General features: G+C 50.6%; 7 protein-coding genes across 7 annotated transcripts; 4 read left to right on the forward strand and 3 right to left on the reverse strand.

Annotated features, from left to right (window-relative positions):
- Positions 1–25: 25 nt before the first annotated feature.
- Positions 26–995, forward strand: BJY04DRAFT_207277 (sulfotransferase family protein; the record flags this gene model as incomplete). The annotated part of the gene is made up of 2 exons (XM_073713839.1): positions 26–690; positions 785–995. The coding sequence occupies 2 exons, from the start codon at positions 26–28 to the stop codon at positions 993–995; spliced, it is 876 nt and encodes a 291-aa protein (XP_073571592.1).
- Positions 996–1,681: 686 nt separating this feature from the next.
- Positions 1,682–3,072, reverse strand: BJY04DRAFT_217845 (uncharacterized protein; the record flags this gene model as incomplete). Its single annotated transcript, XM_073716152.1, has 7 exons — positions 1,682–2,032; positions 2,078–2,084; positions 2,135–2,165; positions 2,214–2,281; positions 2,327–2,444; positions 2,496–2,877; positions 2,926–3,072. The coding sequence occupies 7 exons, from the start codon at positions 3,070–3,072 to the stop codon at positions 1,682–1,684; spliced, it is 1,104 nt and encodes a 367-aa protein (XP_073571593.1).
- Positions 3,073–3,673: 601 nt separating this feature from the next.
- Positions 3,674–5,587, forward strand: BJY04DRAFT_188106 (S-adenosyl-L-methionine-dependent methyltransferase). The gene is made up of 6 exons (XM_073711167.1): positions 3,674–3,937; positions 3,994–4,120; positions 4,166–4,289; positions 4,343–4,791; positions 4,852–5,135; positions 5,189–5,587. Exons 1-6 carry the CDS (start codon positions 3,701–3,703, stop codon positions 5,219–5,221), a joined length of 1,254 nt encoding a protein of 417 aa, XP_073571594.1. The 5' UTR covers positions 3,674–3,700; the 3' UTR covers positions 5,222–5,587.
- Positions 5,307–6,761, reverse strand: BJY04DRAFT_54009 (F-box protein). The gene is made up of 2 exons (XM_073720596.1): positions 5,575–6,761; positions 5,307–5,493 (listed from the first exon to the last, which is right to left on the reverse strand). The coding sequence occupies exons 1-2, from the start codon at positions 6,604–6,606 to the stop codon at positions 5,404–5,406; spliced, it is 1,122 nt and encodes a 373-aa protein (XP_073571595.1). The 5' UTR covers positions 6,607–6,761; the 3' UTR covers positions 5,307–5,403.
- Positions 6,762–8,331: 1,570 nt separating this feature from the next.
- On the forward strand, positions 8,332–9,114 carry BJY04DRAFT_217848 (uncharacterized protein; the record flags this gene model as incomplete). The annotated part of the gene is made up of 1 exon (XM_073716153.1): positions 8,332–9,114. The coding sequence occupies one exon, from the start codon at positions 8,332–8,334 to the stop codon at positions 9,112–9,114; it is 783 nt and encodes a 260-aa protein (XP_073571596.1).
- An 819-nt stretch (positions 9,115–9,933) lies between these two features.
- On the forward strand, positions 9,934–11,498 carry BJY04DRAFT_217849 (uncharacterized protein; the record flags this gene model as incomplete). The annotated part of the gene is made up of 3 exons (XM_073716154.1): positions 9,934–10,042; positions 10,122–10,385; positions 10,432–11,498. The coding sequence occupies 3 exons, from the start codon at positions 9,934–9,936 to the stop codon at positions 11,496–11,498; spliced, it is 1,440 nt and encodes a 479-aa protein (XP_073571597.1).
- Positions 11,499–11,767: 269 nt separating this feature from the next.
- Positions 11,768–12,629, reverse strand: BJY04DRAFT_217850 (uncharacterized protein; the record flags this gene model as incomplete). The annotated part of the gene is made up of 2 exons (XM_073716155.1): positions 11,768–11,820; positions 12,221–12,629. The coding sequence occupies 2 exons, from the start codon at positions 12,627–12,629 to the stop codon at positions 11,768–11,770; spliced, it is 462 nt and encodes a 153-aa protein (XP_073571598.1).
- Between the last annotated feature and the right edge of the window lie 151 nt (positions 12,630–12,780).

Here is a 12,780-nt window from a genome sequence, read left to right on the forward strand (position 1 = left end):
CACCACCATCACCACCCTCACCAGAATGACAACCGCCTTTCTCGAAAAATGGATCTACACAATCCCAAGCCCACCTCCTAATTCCCGCAAAAAGCCCATGGCCGTCCTCGCCCTCGGCATGTCCCGCTCCGGCACCGAGTCCCTGCGGCGCGCCCTCCAACTCCTCGGCTACTCCCACGTCTACCACGGCTTCGATATGAGCGAGGACACCCCAATGCACTGGAAACAATGGGCATTACTCGGCCGCCGGAAATACGGTCTCATCGGAACAACCCACCGCGGCGACCCCGGTATAACGCGCTCCGACTTCGACCAAATTCTCGGGCACGCCGAAGCCGTCACCGACCAACCGTGCTCGATCTTCGCGCTAGAACTAATCAAAGCGTACCCTGAAGCGAAAGTGATTCTCAACTACCGTGACGTGGATAGCTGGTATGAGAGTCTCACTGCGTTGATCCTCCCGCATGCAAGGGGGTTCTGGTATCATGTGCTGCCGTGGTTTAGTGCGGAGATGTACTGGGCTGTGCAGTATACGGTGCACTGTTTTAACATGTTCTTTTATGGCGATTTGGAGAGGAATGGGAAGTGGGTTTATGAGCAGCATAGTGCGATGATCAAGGGGGTGCTTGCTGATCAGCCGGGGAGGTTGCTGGTTTGGAGGGTGCAGGATGGGTGGGGGCCTTTATGCGAGTAAGTCCACTCTTTTCCTTTTACTTGCCAACTACCGGTTCCGCTATGTTGTGTCCTAAGTTTGGAGAGAGATGAGGGCTTATTGTATATATAGATTCCTCAACAAACCACTCCCAGAGGAGGAGTTCCCCTCTGGAAATACGCTGGACACGACGAACAAGCGGTATGACAAGAATATGGTGCAAGTCGGGCTTGCTGCTGCGCGGAACTTTCTTATCTTTGTGGTTCTGACTGGTGTTGGGGTTGCATACTTTGCGAGACCGGTTCTCAGCTTTCTTGCTAGGGTTAGGATCGTCGTTGATTAAGCTTCTGAATATGCGGACCTTATTTGCTGAGTAGTATTGCTCGTGCTACGGTGGGGATATATGAATAGATAGTGATACAGTGTTTAAGCCACAGCTCAGAGGCGTAGCGGGTGCCCCGTCTCGGTGTCCCAAGGCACCGACCCGGAAGGGGATCTAAGGAAGGGTTGGAAAGGTGAAAACTGCCCCAATTCCTATTCAGCGGCCACTTTTACTCTTAGACGTACTTCTGTTCGCACAATATAAGGGTTGAGATAGGAATATTGTGCCTGAGGCAGGGGTAGGGCTCGGAAGTCCGATTATGGTAACGCCGGCGGTACTTTGGACGCCGTTTCAGTGCACTAGCTTCCTACGACAAATTCAGGAGCATCCTCTGGAAAAGATCCCTGATGCCAAGTCGATGAACCGGGGTGATGCGTGATGGGGGTGCAGTAGTGCCACGCCATCCCTACCGGCCCGCCTCTGACAGCGGGGTGGTCCGCCTTATCGAGGGACCTGGGAAAGGGGATGGCGAACAAAAGTACGGAGTACGGGTGGCCCAGAATGGAAAGGCTGAAACAAGGTCTTGAGACAATAGTACTGGGGAGATGCCTTGCATTATTTTCAAATAGACTAGGGGCGTTATAGTCGGACCAGAAGGTCAAACGTTTATAATGTTGTTAGGAAATATCATGTCTGACTACCTACCACTAACTCAATCGTGTCTCCCGCGACGCACGGAAAGGATTCTCCCGGGGAAAATATCTATCATGATCTGCCGCCGCTGACTCGCGACTCTCTTGCACCACACTAACCTCTGTCGTCTTCTTGATGTGCATATTGTCCGGCAAGATGTTCTCCTGACTTGAGCCGCGATCTTCCGCGAGAGTCTCGAATAGCGAGGCGTCTGGCATTCGTTGTAACCGGATGGGAGTGTGCTTCGACTCAGATTTTCCCGAGCGTTGATTTGACGTGTCGTAGTATGTCGAACGTTTGTTGAGGAATGCAGAGTAGGACTGGGGGAGTGTGGGCAAGCTTGCGCACAGCACGATAACGTACATCTAGTTTGTCAGATCATTCACAGTTGGTGGTCTCAAGGACCATACCTCGATGCTAGCAATAATTAGCTAGCAAAGGCTGAGGGGTGCGTTGAATAGACTTACGAATACCACGTGGTAATGGGTGACCAAGACCCTTTTTTCCGGTTAGTAACTCTTTTAAGGGAGACATAGAAGCACCAACACGTTATATCGGCATGCTCTGGCAGGTTCTTCAGGAGGATGCATTTCACTAGCGTTGCAGCCGCCGCACTATATCGTCAGGACAAGTCGAAGCAAGGTAAGGAAATAACCGACAAGATTCCGGCTCCTAGGATCGCAATAATGCCAATCTTCTTCATCGTCGCCAGTTGTACACGGCGAAATATCCAAATCGGGAACACCGCCAGAGAAAGGTCGGCGAAGGCGTTGAAAGCTACCATAACCATAAGCCCTTGTCGCGTTGAACCTTGCATCAATATCTTACCGGCTTGAGATGTCCCAGCGACAAGCTGAAATTGCAACGGAAAACAAGAGCCCGGCGTTTCTGGCATCCAGATCTTCTTCGCAGGCCGACAGAAGCCGATGATGGCGATGATAGCCAACACGTTCCATGCAATGGATATAACTGTGAGGATATAGAGAAACCAGCGTTGTCCGATTGTAGCAGATGGGCCCATGAGCCGGAGGAGGAATATCGCAACGGATATCTTGCCGGTGGTGGTACTCACCACAGAGAAGTTGGGTGCGATGACGGTGTATTTGATGGCTTGCGTTCGATCGAAGGGGTCGCTGATGTCAGCCATATGCTTTCCTAACCCATAGGAAACCGCGATCTCAACGAGCGCGGAGCAGACGATCGCACTTGCCTATAGCAATGTTAGATGAGTAGTCTATGGTTGGGCAACGCTGTGTACCAGAGACAGAGCGATGAAGAAATCATCCCAGCCCGGCTTGCGTGTCACGGTGACTCGAGTATACAGTCGAATCCCTACCATCAAGGTGGACAGGGCCCCCAGACTCCATGAGACCGCTGTGATGCTGACCGACTGGTCTTCCGCCATAATAAATGACAAAGGTATATGGTTGCTAAGACTCTATCCAGAGACTCCTGGGTTATATTCCAGGCCGGCTATCAGATGGCAAGGAAAGATCCGTCGCCACTTCAAGACCCAAAGAGAGGAAATTGCGTATATCAACTTGAGCGTTGAGACCTGTCGACTATCAACCGTTGCCGTGACACAAGGAATCGCATCCCAGCTTCGCAATGGGCAAAGTTTCGCTGTAATAATTTAGTGCGCCCCAAAAAGGCGCCAGCCATGACAAGACGGGACAGATCCCTGCATCTCAAACCGGAACTCCTTCCACTGCTGCTTTCCAGCCGATCACTGCTGTGCCGCAATATCAACGGCCAATCTCAACTCCGCGGCTATCGGCCCTGGGTGGCCTAGCCCCTGGCGCTGTTCATGGCGTACAAGCCTGGCCGTAAGAGGTCCCAGATACAGGCGAAATTGCATCGCGTTACCTGTAGCCCCTGGTTTATGTCGAAAGACTAACTACCACCCTGTTTGGGGGTAAATGAACTGAAGTGAGGGGTTCCCGGGGTGTCAAACTTATTATCTGCGAGCGAGCCTGCTGCGTCAACGAGTTGCTATCTTTTCCATCCCCTAGATCACGCTCTACACGATAACCATGACGGTAAACGGTATCAATTCCACCAATGGGACCAACGGTAGTCATCCTGTGAATCATGCAAACGGGCCAAAAGCCGACTTAGTCGATGGTCTCCTACACAATGTCACAGAGACTATCGGAGCGTTCAAGGCGCAGCGGAATGAAAAGGACAGGCTTGCCGCTCTGAAAGCAGCACAGGAGTTGGTTCGAGCCCTACACGAGCCCAAGGATAATGTCTATCATCTTGTGTACTCGGTAAGGACCTCAATCGCGGTTGCTGAAGACGTGCTAAGAAGCATTATTCCTCCTAGCCAACTCAAGCAATGTGTGTGAGAATGGGAATCGACCTGGAGATCTTCACTACGCTAAGCCAAAGCACCGAGCCACGCTCGGTGGAAGAGCTGGCCGCCGTCAAGAATGCTAGTCCTCTGATTGCTGGTACGTGGCATCTGCATACAGGCTTCTGGTGTCTAATTTAAACAGAACGTGTTCTCCGTGTTCTCGCTGGGATCGGATATGTTGAAGAACACGACGTCCACCTCTACACGGCAACAAGAATGACCCACCAAATGGCAGATCGCTACAGCGTCGCTATGGTCAAGTTCATGTACACAGCCCGACGTCTTTTCTTATTCTTCCTCGACTAACAAAGTGCAATAGATACGACTTTGGCATGTCCAGCGTTGCAAGGGTTCCCGAATTCCTTCGGAAACACGACTATCAGTTCGTCGAAGGCCCGACCTCCGGACCGTGGCAATATGGGACGCAAAACTCCGAGATAATATGGGAATGGATCGCGAAGAGCCCTGAGCGCATCGATATAACAAATAGCTTTATGGAAGCTGACCGAGGGAGTCGGCCCCCATGGGTGGTATGGTTCCCTGTTGAGGAACGAGTTATAAATCCGATTGCCGTTGAAGATGACGAGGTCTTTCTTGTTGACGTCGCTGGTGGAAGGGGGCATGATATCCGCACATTCAGAGAGAAGCTCCCTCATGTGAAAGGCAGGTTCATCCTTGAGGATCTGCAGCATGTCGTTGAGCAGAGTGTCGAGGGGCTTGACGCTGAGAAGATCGTGTTTGATTTGTTCAAAGAGCAACCTCTTAAGGGTGAGTACTTCGATTTGCAGGCTGCGATAAGGTCCATAGCTACTTACACAACGCAATTAGGAGCACGAATCTACTACATGAAATTCATCCTTCACGACTGGTCCGACAAGCAGTGTCTCCAAATCCTAGGGCACATCCGTGACGCTATGAAAGCCGGGTACTCCAAGTTGATCATCGAAGAGTTTATCCTCCCCGAGAAGGACTGCCCCATGCTCTCGGCCATGTGGGACTGGGAGATGATGGTCTTCTGTAACAGTCTTGAGCGGTCGGAGAGCCACTGGACTAGGCTACTGAGTGATGCGGGATTTGAGGCAAGGTTCTGGTATCCGCCTGGGGATGGACAGGTATATTTTTCGACCCTCCTGAAGCGCATGATATTCATTAACTCGTATTCTAGGGCATCATCGAGGCGGAGCTAAAGTCGGAGTAGTCTGCAAGAAAAGGGTGCGAGCAAACTACTGCGATGGGGAATAAGGTCAGAAGACAGACTTGAAGCAGGCTCTTTTTCTCTGCTGGCACATTTGCACTGCAGCGGCATTGGTGTACTTCCTATGGTCTACGTGATAGAGAATGTATAGTGATTAACGATGTTGAAGACATAAGATAGTTGTCTCAAGCGCTACTCAAAAAAGGCGGGCCGCGGCCATGCCGTGGTTCAAGTTTCCCGCGATCTCGAATACCCAAATCTACCAGTTTGCGGCCCTGTCCTTGTGTCAGACATTATGACGTTTTGGCGGCCCTATACGGGCTTTACCAACCAAGTAACGTAGGCCTTTGTCTTACCTCAAAAGTACCTACAACTTCATCGACTCGGCGCAAGGCCATATCAAGCTCACAGCACTGGACACCCCTCCGGCCACGGAGCGGGTTCTGGGCACTTTTATAGTAGGTGTTTTGCTTCAGTAGCCCGATCTCGTAGATTCCAGAGGCGTTGTAAGCAATGCGAAATCCTCGAAACGTTCTCGCGCTATAGAGAACATGCACGCCAGGGCTGTGGTAGGGAGAGAGAGCTGTATCATCATCGTGGAGCTGCCGATAATATTTCGTGATGTCACGAGAAAGCGCGGCGAGGTCCTTCTCCTTGGATCCTTGGATCCTGGAGCCTAGCATCACGCTCGAGCCATCTTCGTGTATAAGTTCCAGCGCCACAATCTCTGTTAACAGGGGTCTCGGCTTTGCTGAAGGATCCCCTTTTGACCTGTTGCTCGGATTCTGGCGGGAGATGAAACTGACTCCCACTGTGACTAGAGAGCGTGAGGATATTTGTACGCGTTCCACGCGCCTGGAATGTGACGTGGTGCTGCTGTGGTAAAACTGGAGAGCTCTTCCATAAAAGTCTAACGGTGGGTCGTGGATTCCTTGCTCTGCGTGAATGCTGTCCTTAATCCATTGGAGGACTTCCCAGACCATTAATGTGGTGTCTGAGGTATGCTGCAAGTATACTGATGCGCGGTACAACTGTTGCCAGTTTCCCACTTGGCTCGACTGGGTTAGATAACCAAGAAAGGCGCGCTCTCCACCAGATTGGAATCGAGATTTCCAGAAATGGTCGTCGTGGAAAATATCGGCCATTGCGCGCGAGGCGTAGCGTAGGCCAAGAAAGTCGCTAGTGCTAAGAAGGACTGCGATCATTACACAGAGCTCAAGGGGTAGTCGTTGGAAGGGATCTGTTTCGGTGTGTGCATTCTCTGAGTTCCTTCGAGCACGGTTTGAACTCCTCTCAGCACGGTTGGAGAGCACGGGGCAGCTTTCTACGTTCGCAAGGAGCTTTTCTGAGCTTGGAAAAATGCAAGGACGGTATCTCTTCGGGTTCATGATGCCAGGGTCTGGAAGAGGGTGTATGCCGTGGTTAGTTTGTATCTGATGGATTCGATACAAAATATGGGGTGGGGTATACGGACCGCGAGGTGGAGGCAGCTTTTCAAACGCGGCATGGATGTCATTTAGAATGAATTTGTCCTGTTCGAATATTTTGCACAGATAAATCCAACATCGGTCATGGATGATAAAGCAGGAATCTACTGGATGGCTGCGGCAGCACCTGATTTGCCACTCGTTGACATCACCTGGCCAACGGATCGAATTATCTTTCGACTTGGAGACGTGATGTTTGGCGTACAGACATGTAATCTGTGCGTCTCCAGACTTCGCATGTACTGCAGTGCTCAGCCAACCCATATGAGCATTATGTCTGGGGTACACGAGTAAGGAGCTTACAGATTCTCACAGGATCAAGCCACGATGGGAACGCGGTCACGGTTGGACACCCGCAGAGGATACATCTTGTGAACTGGGACTTGGAAGAGATGGTAATCGTGTTGGATGACTGCATAATGTAGTCCTGGGGCAGTGAGTAGATGGTGGAAGTGACGAAGTTGAGAAGTGACGTCCAGGATCCGACATATGCCGTAGCGGAGGTATCCTCCGAAAGGTTGCTCTCCTTGCTGACTCCCCATGGCGTGCAAACGGGGCCGCCCATTTGAAGTCCTTTCAACGCTTAGGCGAGTCAAACTACAACCATTCGCAAGCCCAGCAAAGCGAGGTGTATCGCGAGGGAATATGAAAGGCCTACCTAGCGGCAAGAATGACCAAGTATGACCTGACAATAAGTAAAAGGATGGCATAGTGTTGTGGAGCGGGGCTCACTGCTCCAATATCTATTTGATCGGACCTTTCGAGCAGCGATTAACGGACTAAGGTTCCGACACAGCCCTGTGGGAGTCGACGACTCGCAAGGCATGTTGCAAGCTTCTGTCGCAGAACGACCACCCTTTCCGCCAGCCAAAGCCCAATGTTGTCTACAAAAAACGTCCAGATTTCTCTATGCAAGCAGTTCCGGCTGTGCATGCTTTGTGGTTGTCCCACCATAATAACCTTCCCACGGTGGCTTGGTGCTATCCGAGTTTGCAAGTTTTCACCCAGGTTGATGTGGCACTAGAGAGAAATAGGCCGGCTAACATTAAGGCCAGTACACAGAATCGGTCATGAGATTCATCTCACTGAGGTTTACGCCAGGCGTCAGGCTGGGACGCTGAGAATAGAGCCAAACCCAAGAACTCAGTGGGAGTGTCTAGATACCGACTGGGATATTAGGCAATGCAACAGACGCCACCCAGATGGCTCTTGCTACCTCATTCATGAACGGTGTTGGCAATTTTTAAGTAACGAAATTGAACAAGACCATATTAGCCTAGAGCGACTTCATGGTGTCTTTATGCAGCTGCCGCCGCCCAGAGGTCTGTGCCTCTTTCCTGGTCTTGCCAGCGTCATCATTAGCCAGACACTGATGTCAATAACGCACCCACAGATCCCGGAATGTTGTCGGTATGTGGCTATGAACCCTGTCTCTCTAATCTTCCGAGAAGCGCTCTATCAAATGGACGACAATACCCCCGCCCATCGGAGCAAGTGAAGGCTCTCATGCAAACCCACCCTAATACTTCTGATCCCTTCCGACGCCTACCGCTTGAGCTGCGCGAAGGTATCGCGGTCCTTCTTGAAACAAGAGACTTCTTCAGTCTCAGATATGCATCACCGACCATGGCCGAGATCTTTCATGATAATGCATTCTGGAGATCGCGTTTCAAAACAGGCTGGCCACGGACATTCCTGAACTCGGTCAGGGCCCCAAACGAGATCAAGGATTGGCGTCGTCTATACTACGTATCGCAGAGATATAAGTCCCAGTCTGACACATCAGTGAGGATTTGGGAGATCGCTCAATGGATCAAGGAGAAAGTTCGGGCAGAGCGAGGCTTTCAGGAGGAACCGCTGACATTCTACGGGCGAGCCTTGCAATACTATCACAACGATACGGTGGTGAATGGACGGCGGGTTGAGAGAGTTCGCGTGGATGCGTCGTTGGCAAAGTTCGGCATCTCATATGTTTCTGGGTCTTCAAAATGTCAACATATTCATACAAGGCCGCCAGAAGCTGCCACGGAGATAGTTGCTTTGGAGTTTATCCAGACGAACGGCCACACCACCACTGTTGGCACCTTGTTACCTGGAGCAAAACGCTACGGACGCAACCAATTTCGCGTAATCATGGACAAATATATCGACAGAAGGTATAATTCCAAGCGGGCTGTATGTCCGTATGATACTCCTGGGGTTCGCGTCGTGTCTTGTGCTAGAAACCTTAGGGGATTCCGGATCTCCTATAATTCCCACAACATCTATTCGGTTCAGATCGTGAGGCAAGGCTACGAACCTAGGTACAATGACAAGTTTGGAGTTGAAGGGATTATGACTTGTGGGTTTGAGATGCTGCTAGATCACGTTGATGAGGTTGTTGCCACATTCGAAATAAGCTTCTCGTGATCTTTCCCCAATGTTCCTCATTTTTCCGGGTATTTATTGTCCATACTAAAGAGCTTATGACTCGGCCAGGGTGTGGAAACTTGTCGATCTAGGAATTAGGGGTGCTGGAAAGTGCCTACCGACTTGGGGACATGGCCCTCGCTATCCAATCTACTGGGCTATGTAATCGTCTACTGATTTGCGGATAGGAGAAATCGGGAATTGTTGTGTGATCTGAAGTAAAGAGGATTTATGTACGATGCGCTTTTTCACGGATGGTAGGATGGACTGCTCGTCAAATAGTAGAAGAATCGATACTTAGTTCAAGCCAGTATGTTGGGAGAGCTTTTGTAATTCGCGTTACACTGCTTTCCCTTGACCTGATCAATCTCTTCTCGGAAGCAAAAACCGTGGCTGTCTGTCCACCTCAAACAGCCTCTATAAATCATGGTCGAGATGCCTTCTCCCTCCTGCGGTCGGACTATATCTCCTGGGGTGCAACTAGGATGTGATAAGCATCATTTGGTAGCCGGGGTAGCCTCTCCTGAGTGTATAGGGGAGTTTCATAAGATGACCTCTACTTTCACCATGATCGACGCCTCGTTGACGATTAAGCCATCACCGACGTCATGTTAGGAAACAACTAATCGCCGGAGACTGTCTTTTCAAATGCTATGGACGGGTGTCGATCCCGATTGCACCGTCAGTGGCTCCCTATTGATGACTTGCACTACGCGTCCGGAATGCACTCCGGCTCAAGACCCCTCCACAAGCCCCAAAAAGCTAAAATCAGATTACAAAGTGCCTTCGCCTGCTGCTATTCTTCGTTAAACCACCAAGATGTCCGGCGCTGTCACATTATCATCGAAGAGGACTTTCACAAGATGTATTCTCTGCGGATGTCCAACCGTAGCGGCCTTTCCAGTCTGGCTCGACCCAATCCGAGTTCGTACGTTCTTTCCCACGGACTTGGCGTGACAGGCCCCCTATGGCACGGTACTTATAGCTAATCGTGATACTCTCCCCAGTGTATCAGAAGGACGAAGATATTGTGCTCAGCGGCGTGTTTGCTAGACACCACGTGCCAGATCTCGATGAGAAGCTTGATCGAAGTGTTAGATGGATCGGTGACTATGATGAGTGGCACACAAGACACTGCAAAAGTGAACCAGAGGACGGCTGTTTCCTCTTTCATGAGCAGTGTTGGCGGTACTCAAGAAAGGTACTGGAAGACAGCGGGATTACACTCAAGGAGCTGCATGGATTCTTTCAGGAGCTGCCTCTACCGAAAGGTATACTAATATTGACGCAAAGGCTTTCCTATGCTGACTTTCTCAGATCCTGGAATCGTTGATATCAGGGACTATCACCCTTGTTATACACCTTCTCTAGAAGAGATCAAAGCGGAGTCGAAATCATTCCCTCTGCCGTCGAGCAAGGGCAAGACGAGCATTAACAGACGGCAGCGATCGACGGATCTTTTCGACCGGCTACCCTTCGAACTTCGACAAGCAATTGGTGTTCTTATCTCCACCGAGGACTTCTACAACCTCCGGTATGCATCGCGTGCAATGGCTGTGATTATCCACGATAATGGATTCTGGAGATCGCACCTTCAAGAAGGGTGGCAGCGAGCCATCTTCGACTTTGTTACCTCTTCCAACCCAGCTGGAGTAAACAATTGGCGACAGGTTTACCACATGACGTCGAGAAATAGGGCCAAGCTAGCAACCACAGTGCGAGTGTGGGAGATACTCCAATGGATCAAAGAAAAGCACCAAGCCCAGAACTTGGTCCTCAAGCCCCCGCTGGAGTACTGTGGCGCAGCTCTACAATACTACCGCAGCGACAGGAGTCTGTGCGGAAGGAGGGTCGAGCGTGTCCGAGTTTGCTCTCAATCTCTGACACATGTGGGGGTTTCTTTCATTTCTGGTCCCAAGAGATGTCGAAGCTGGAATTACGACTATAGAGAGAATATTGAGGCGGCAACACAGATAACTGCGATTGAGTTCATCTACTCTAAGGGCGCCTCTGTGATCCTCGGCAGGAAGAACCCCGGGGCCAGCGAAAGAACCCTTAAGAGTATCTCCGCCAGCTTGAGTCATTACCATGGACGAAGAAATAAAGAATACTTGCCACCTCTCCCCTGCCCGTTTGATAGCCCTGGTGTACATATTCTATTCCCTGCAAGCAGCTTCAGGGGGTTTCGAATGAGCTACAATGTCGAGGGTATTTATACCTTAGGTGTTCTGGGGGGGGTCAGAGCCTATGAACCACTCTGTCATGGCATTAATGGTATCCAGAGTTGCAATATTGATCTGGCTATGAATGATGTTAGAGAGATCGTCGCGACATTTGAGGTAAACCTTTGGGGAGATGAGCTCTGGCTCTTACACATTTGCTGATTCCAGAATAGGGCCACAGGTTAGTTGACCTAGGTATTAGAGGGGCCGGTCGGCCGAGCTCGATGTTGCTCACCGGTCCACGGCCACCGTCAATCTGGTCCTATTGAGTATCATACGGGTATTGTGTATCATTGCCCTATTGCCGCGTTCGACAGTTGGCCACTTTCGCATGGCTACAGTTGTTACTGGTCTTGCTAGAAATTCTTTGTTTTCCTGGCTCGAGACAGAGATACTCGAGGCTCGAGTCCAATAACGCCTGAACCCTATATCTACACGTAGGATAGGAGTGAAGCAGTGTGTGCGTCGTAGATTAAGAATGTCTCTATATCATGTCCATTTGGAATCGAATCAATCCTGCAAGGCCCTACCACCCCACAAGAGCAATGTCCATAGAAACCATAAAATTCCATTCCACAACAAAGACGACATGTTTATTTCCCAGCCTCATGGTTGGCTTCAAGATGGACGTTGCCTTTTCTCGTCATCTCTTGGTTCGGGTTCTTGGGGATTCAGGTACCCGGAGCATCCAGTATGGCTATTCATGGAGACTGAACGGACGGGTAAAGGGTGTTAGGATTCTGGTCAATAGGGCAACATTGGCCAGTAAAGTACTACTGCTGCTTATCAGAGCGTTACGAGTAGTTTCTTTACCTGGCTAGACTCTCTAACCCGCCTACAACTAAGACACACCCGGTCTGCATTCCTCATTCTGAATAACATACGCATGTCAACATCATCAATAGTGACAATGGTACGCCTCTTTGTGTCTTCAAATTGGCGCTCTTCCGGCTCCGGCAACGCGCTGATCTGGTGATCACGCAAGAGAGAAACCAGAACTGCGACGGTTTCTACCTGAGAAAGCTCACTGCCCAGGAGGCTTAGAGGGCCGTCAGACCACGAGATATACGTGCTTCGGGATGGCATGTGAAATACTTCGTCTGCAATCGCGCGTTCGGCTGGCGCTGAGACCCAACGCAAGAGTTTCCATGCTGGCGGATCTTCCCAGATATCGGGATGGGTGTGAAAGGGAAGAACGCTGGGACTAACTCCGGTGTTGTGCGGGGTATCAATCGTGCCTTCTCCAACTTCCAGAGTACGGGGGACCTCGTTCGTCCATTTTGGAATGACCATGATTGGAGGGTGGAGACGGAGTGTCGCAAACTGTGTTTGATTATCACCTTAGACTTGGGATTTGATACCACGACAGCGCTGCATCTCTTCAGGTTAGGGAATAGATCGTGATAAGCCAACTGGGTATCCCCTGGAGCGACGCGACAGGAAT

The sequence above is a fragment of the Aspergillus karnatakaensis genome (genome assembly GCF_047715665.1).
Source record: "Aspergillus karnatakaensis strain CBS 102800 unplaced genomic scaffold BJY04scaffold_22, whole genome shotgun sequence".
NCBI classification, from domain to species: Eukaryota; Fungi; Ascomycota; class Eurotiomycetes; order Eurotiales; family Aspergillaceae; genus Aspergillus; species Aspergillus karnatakaensis.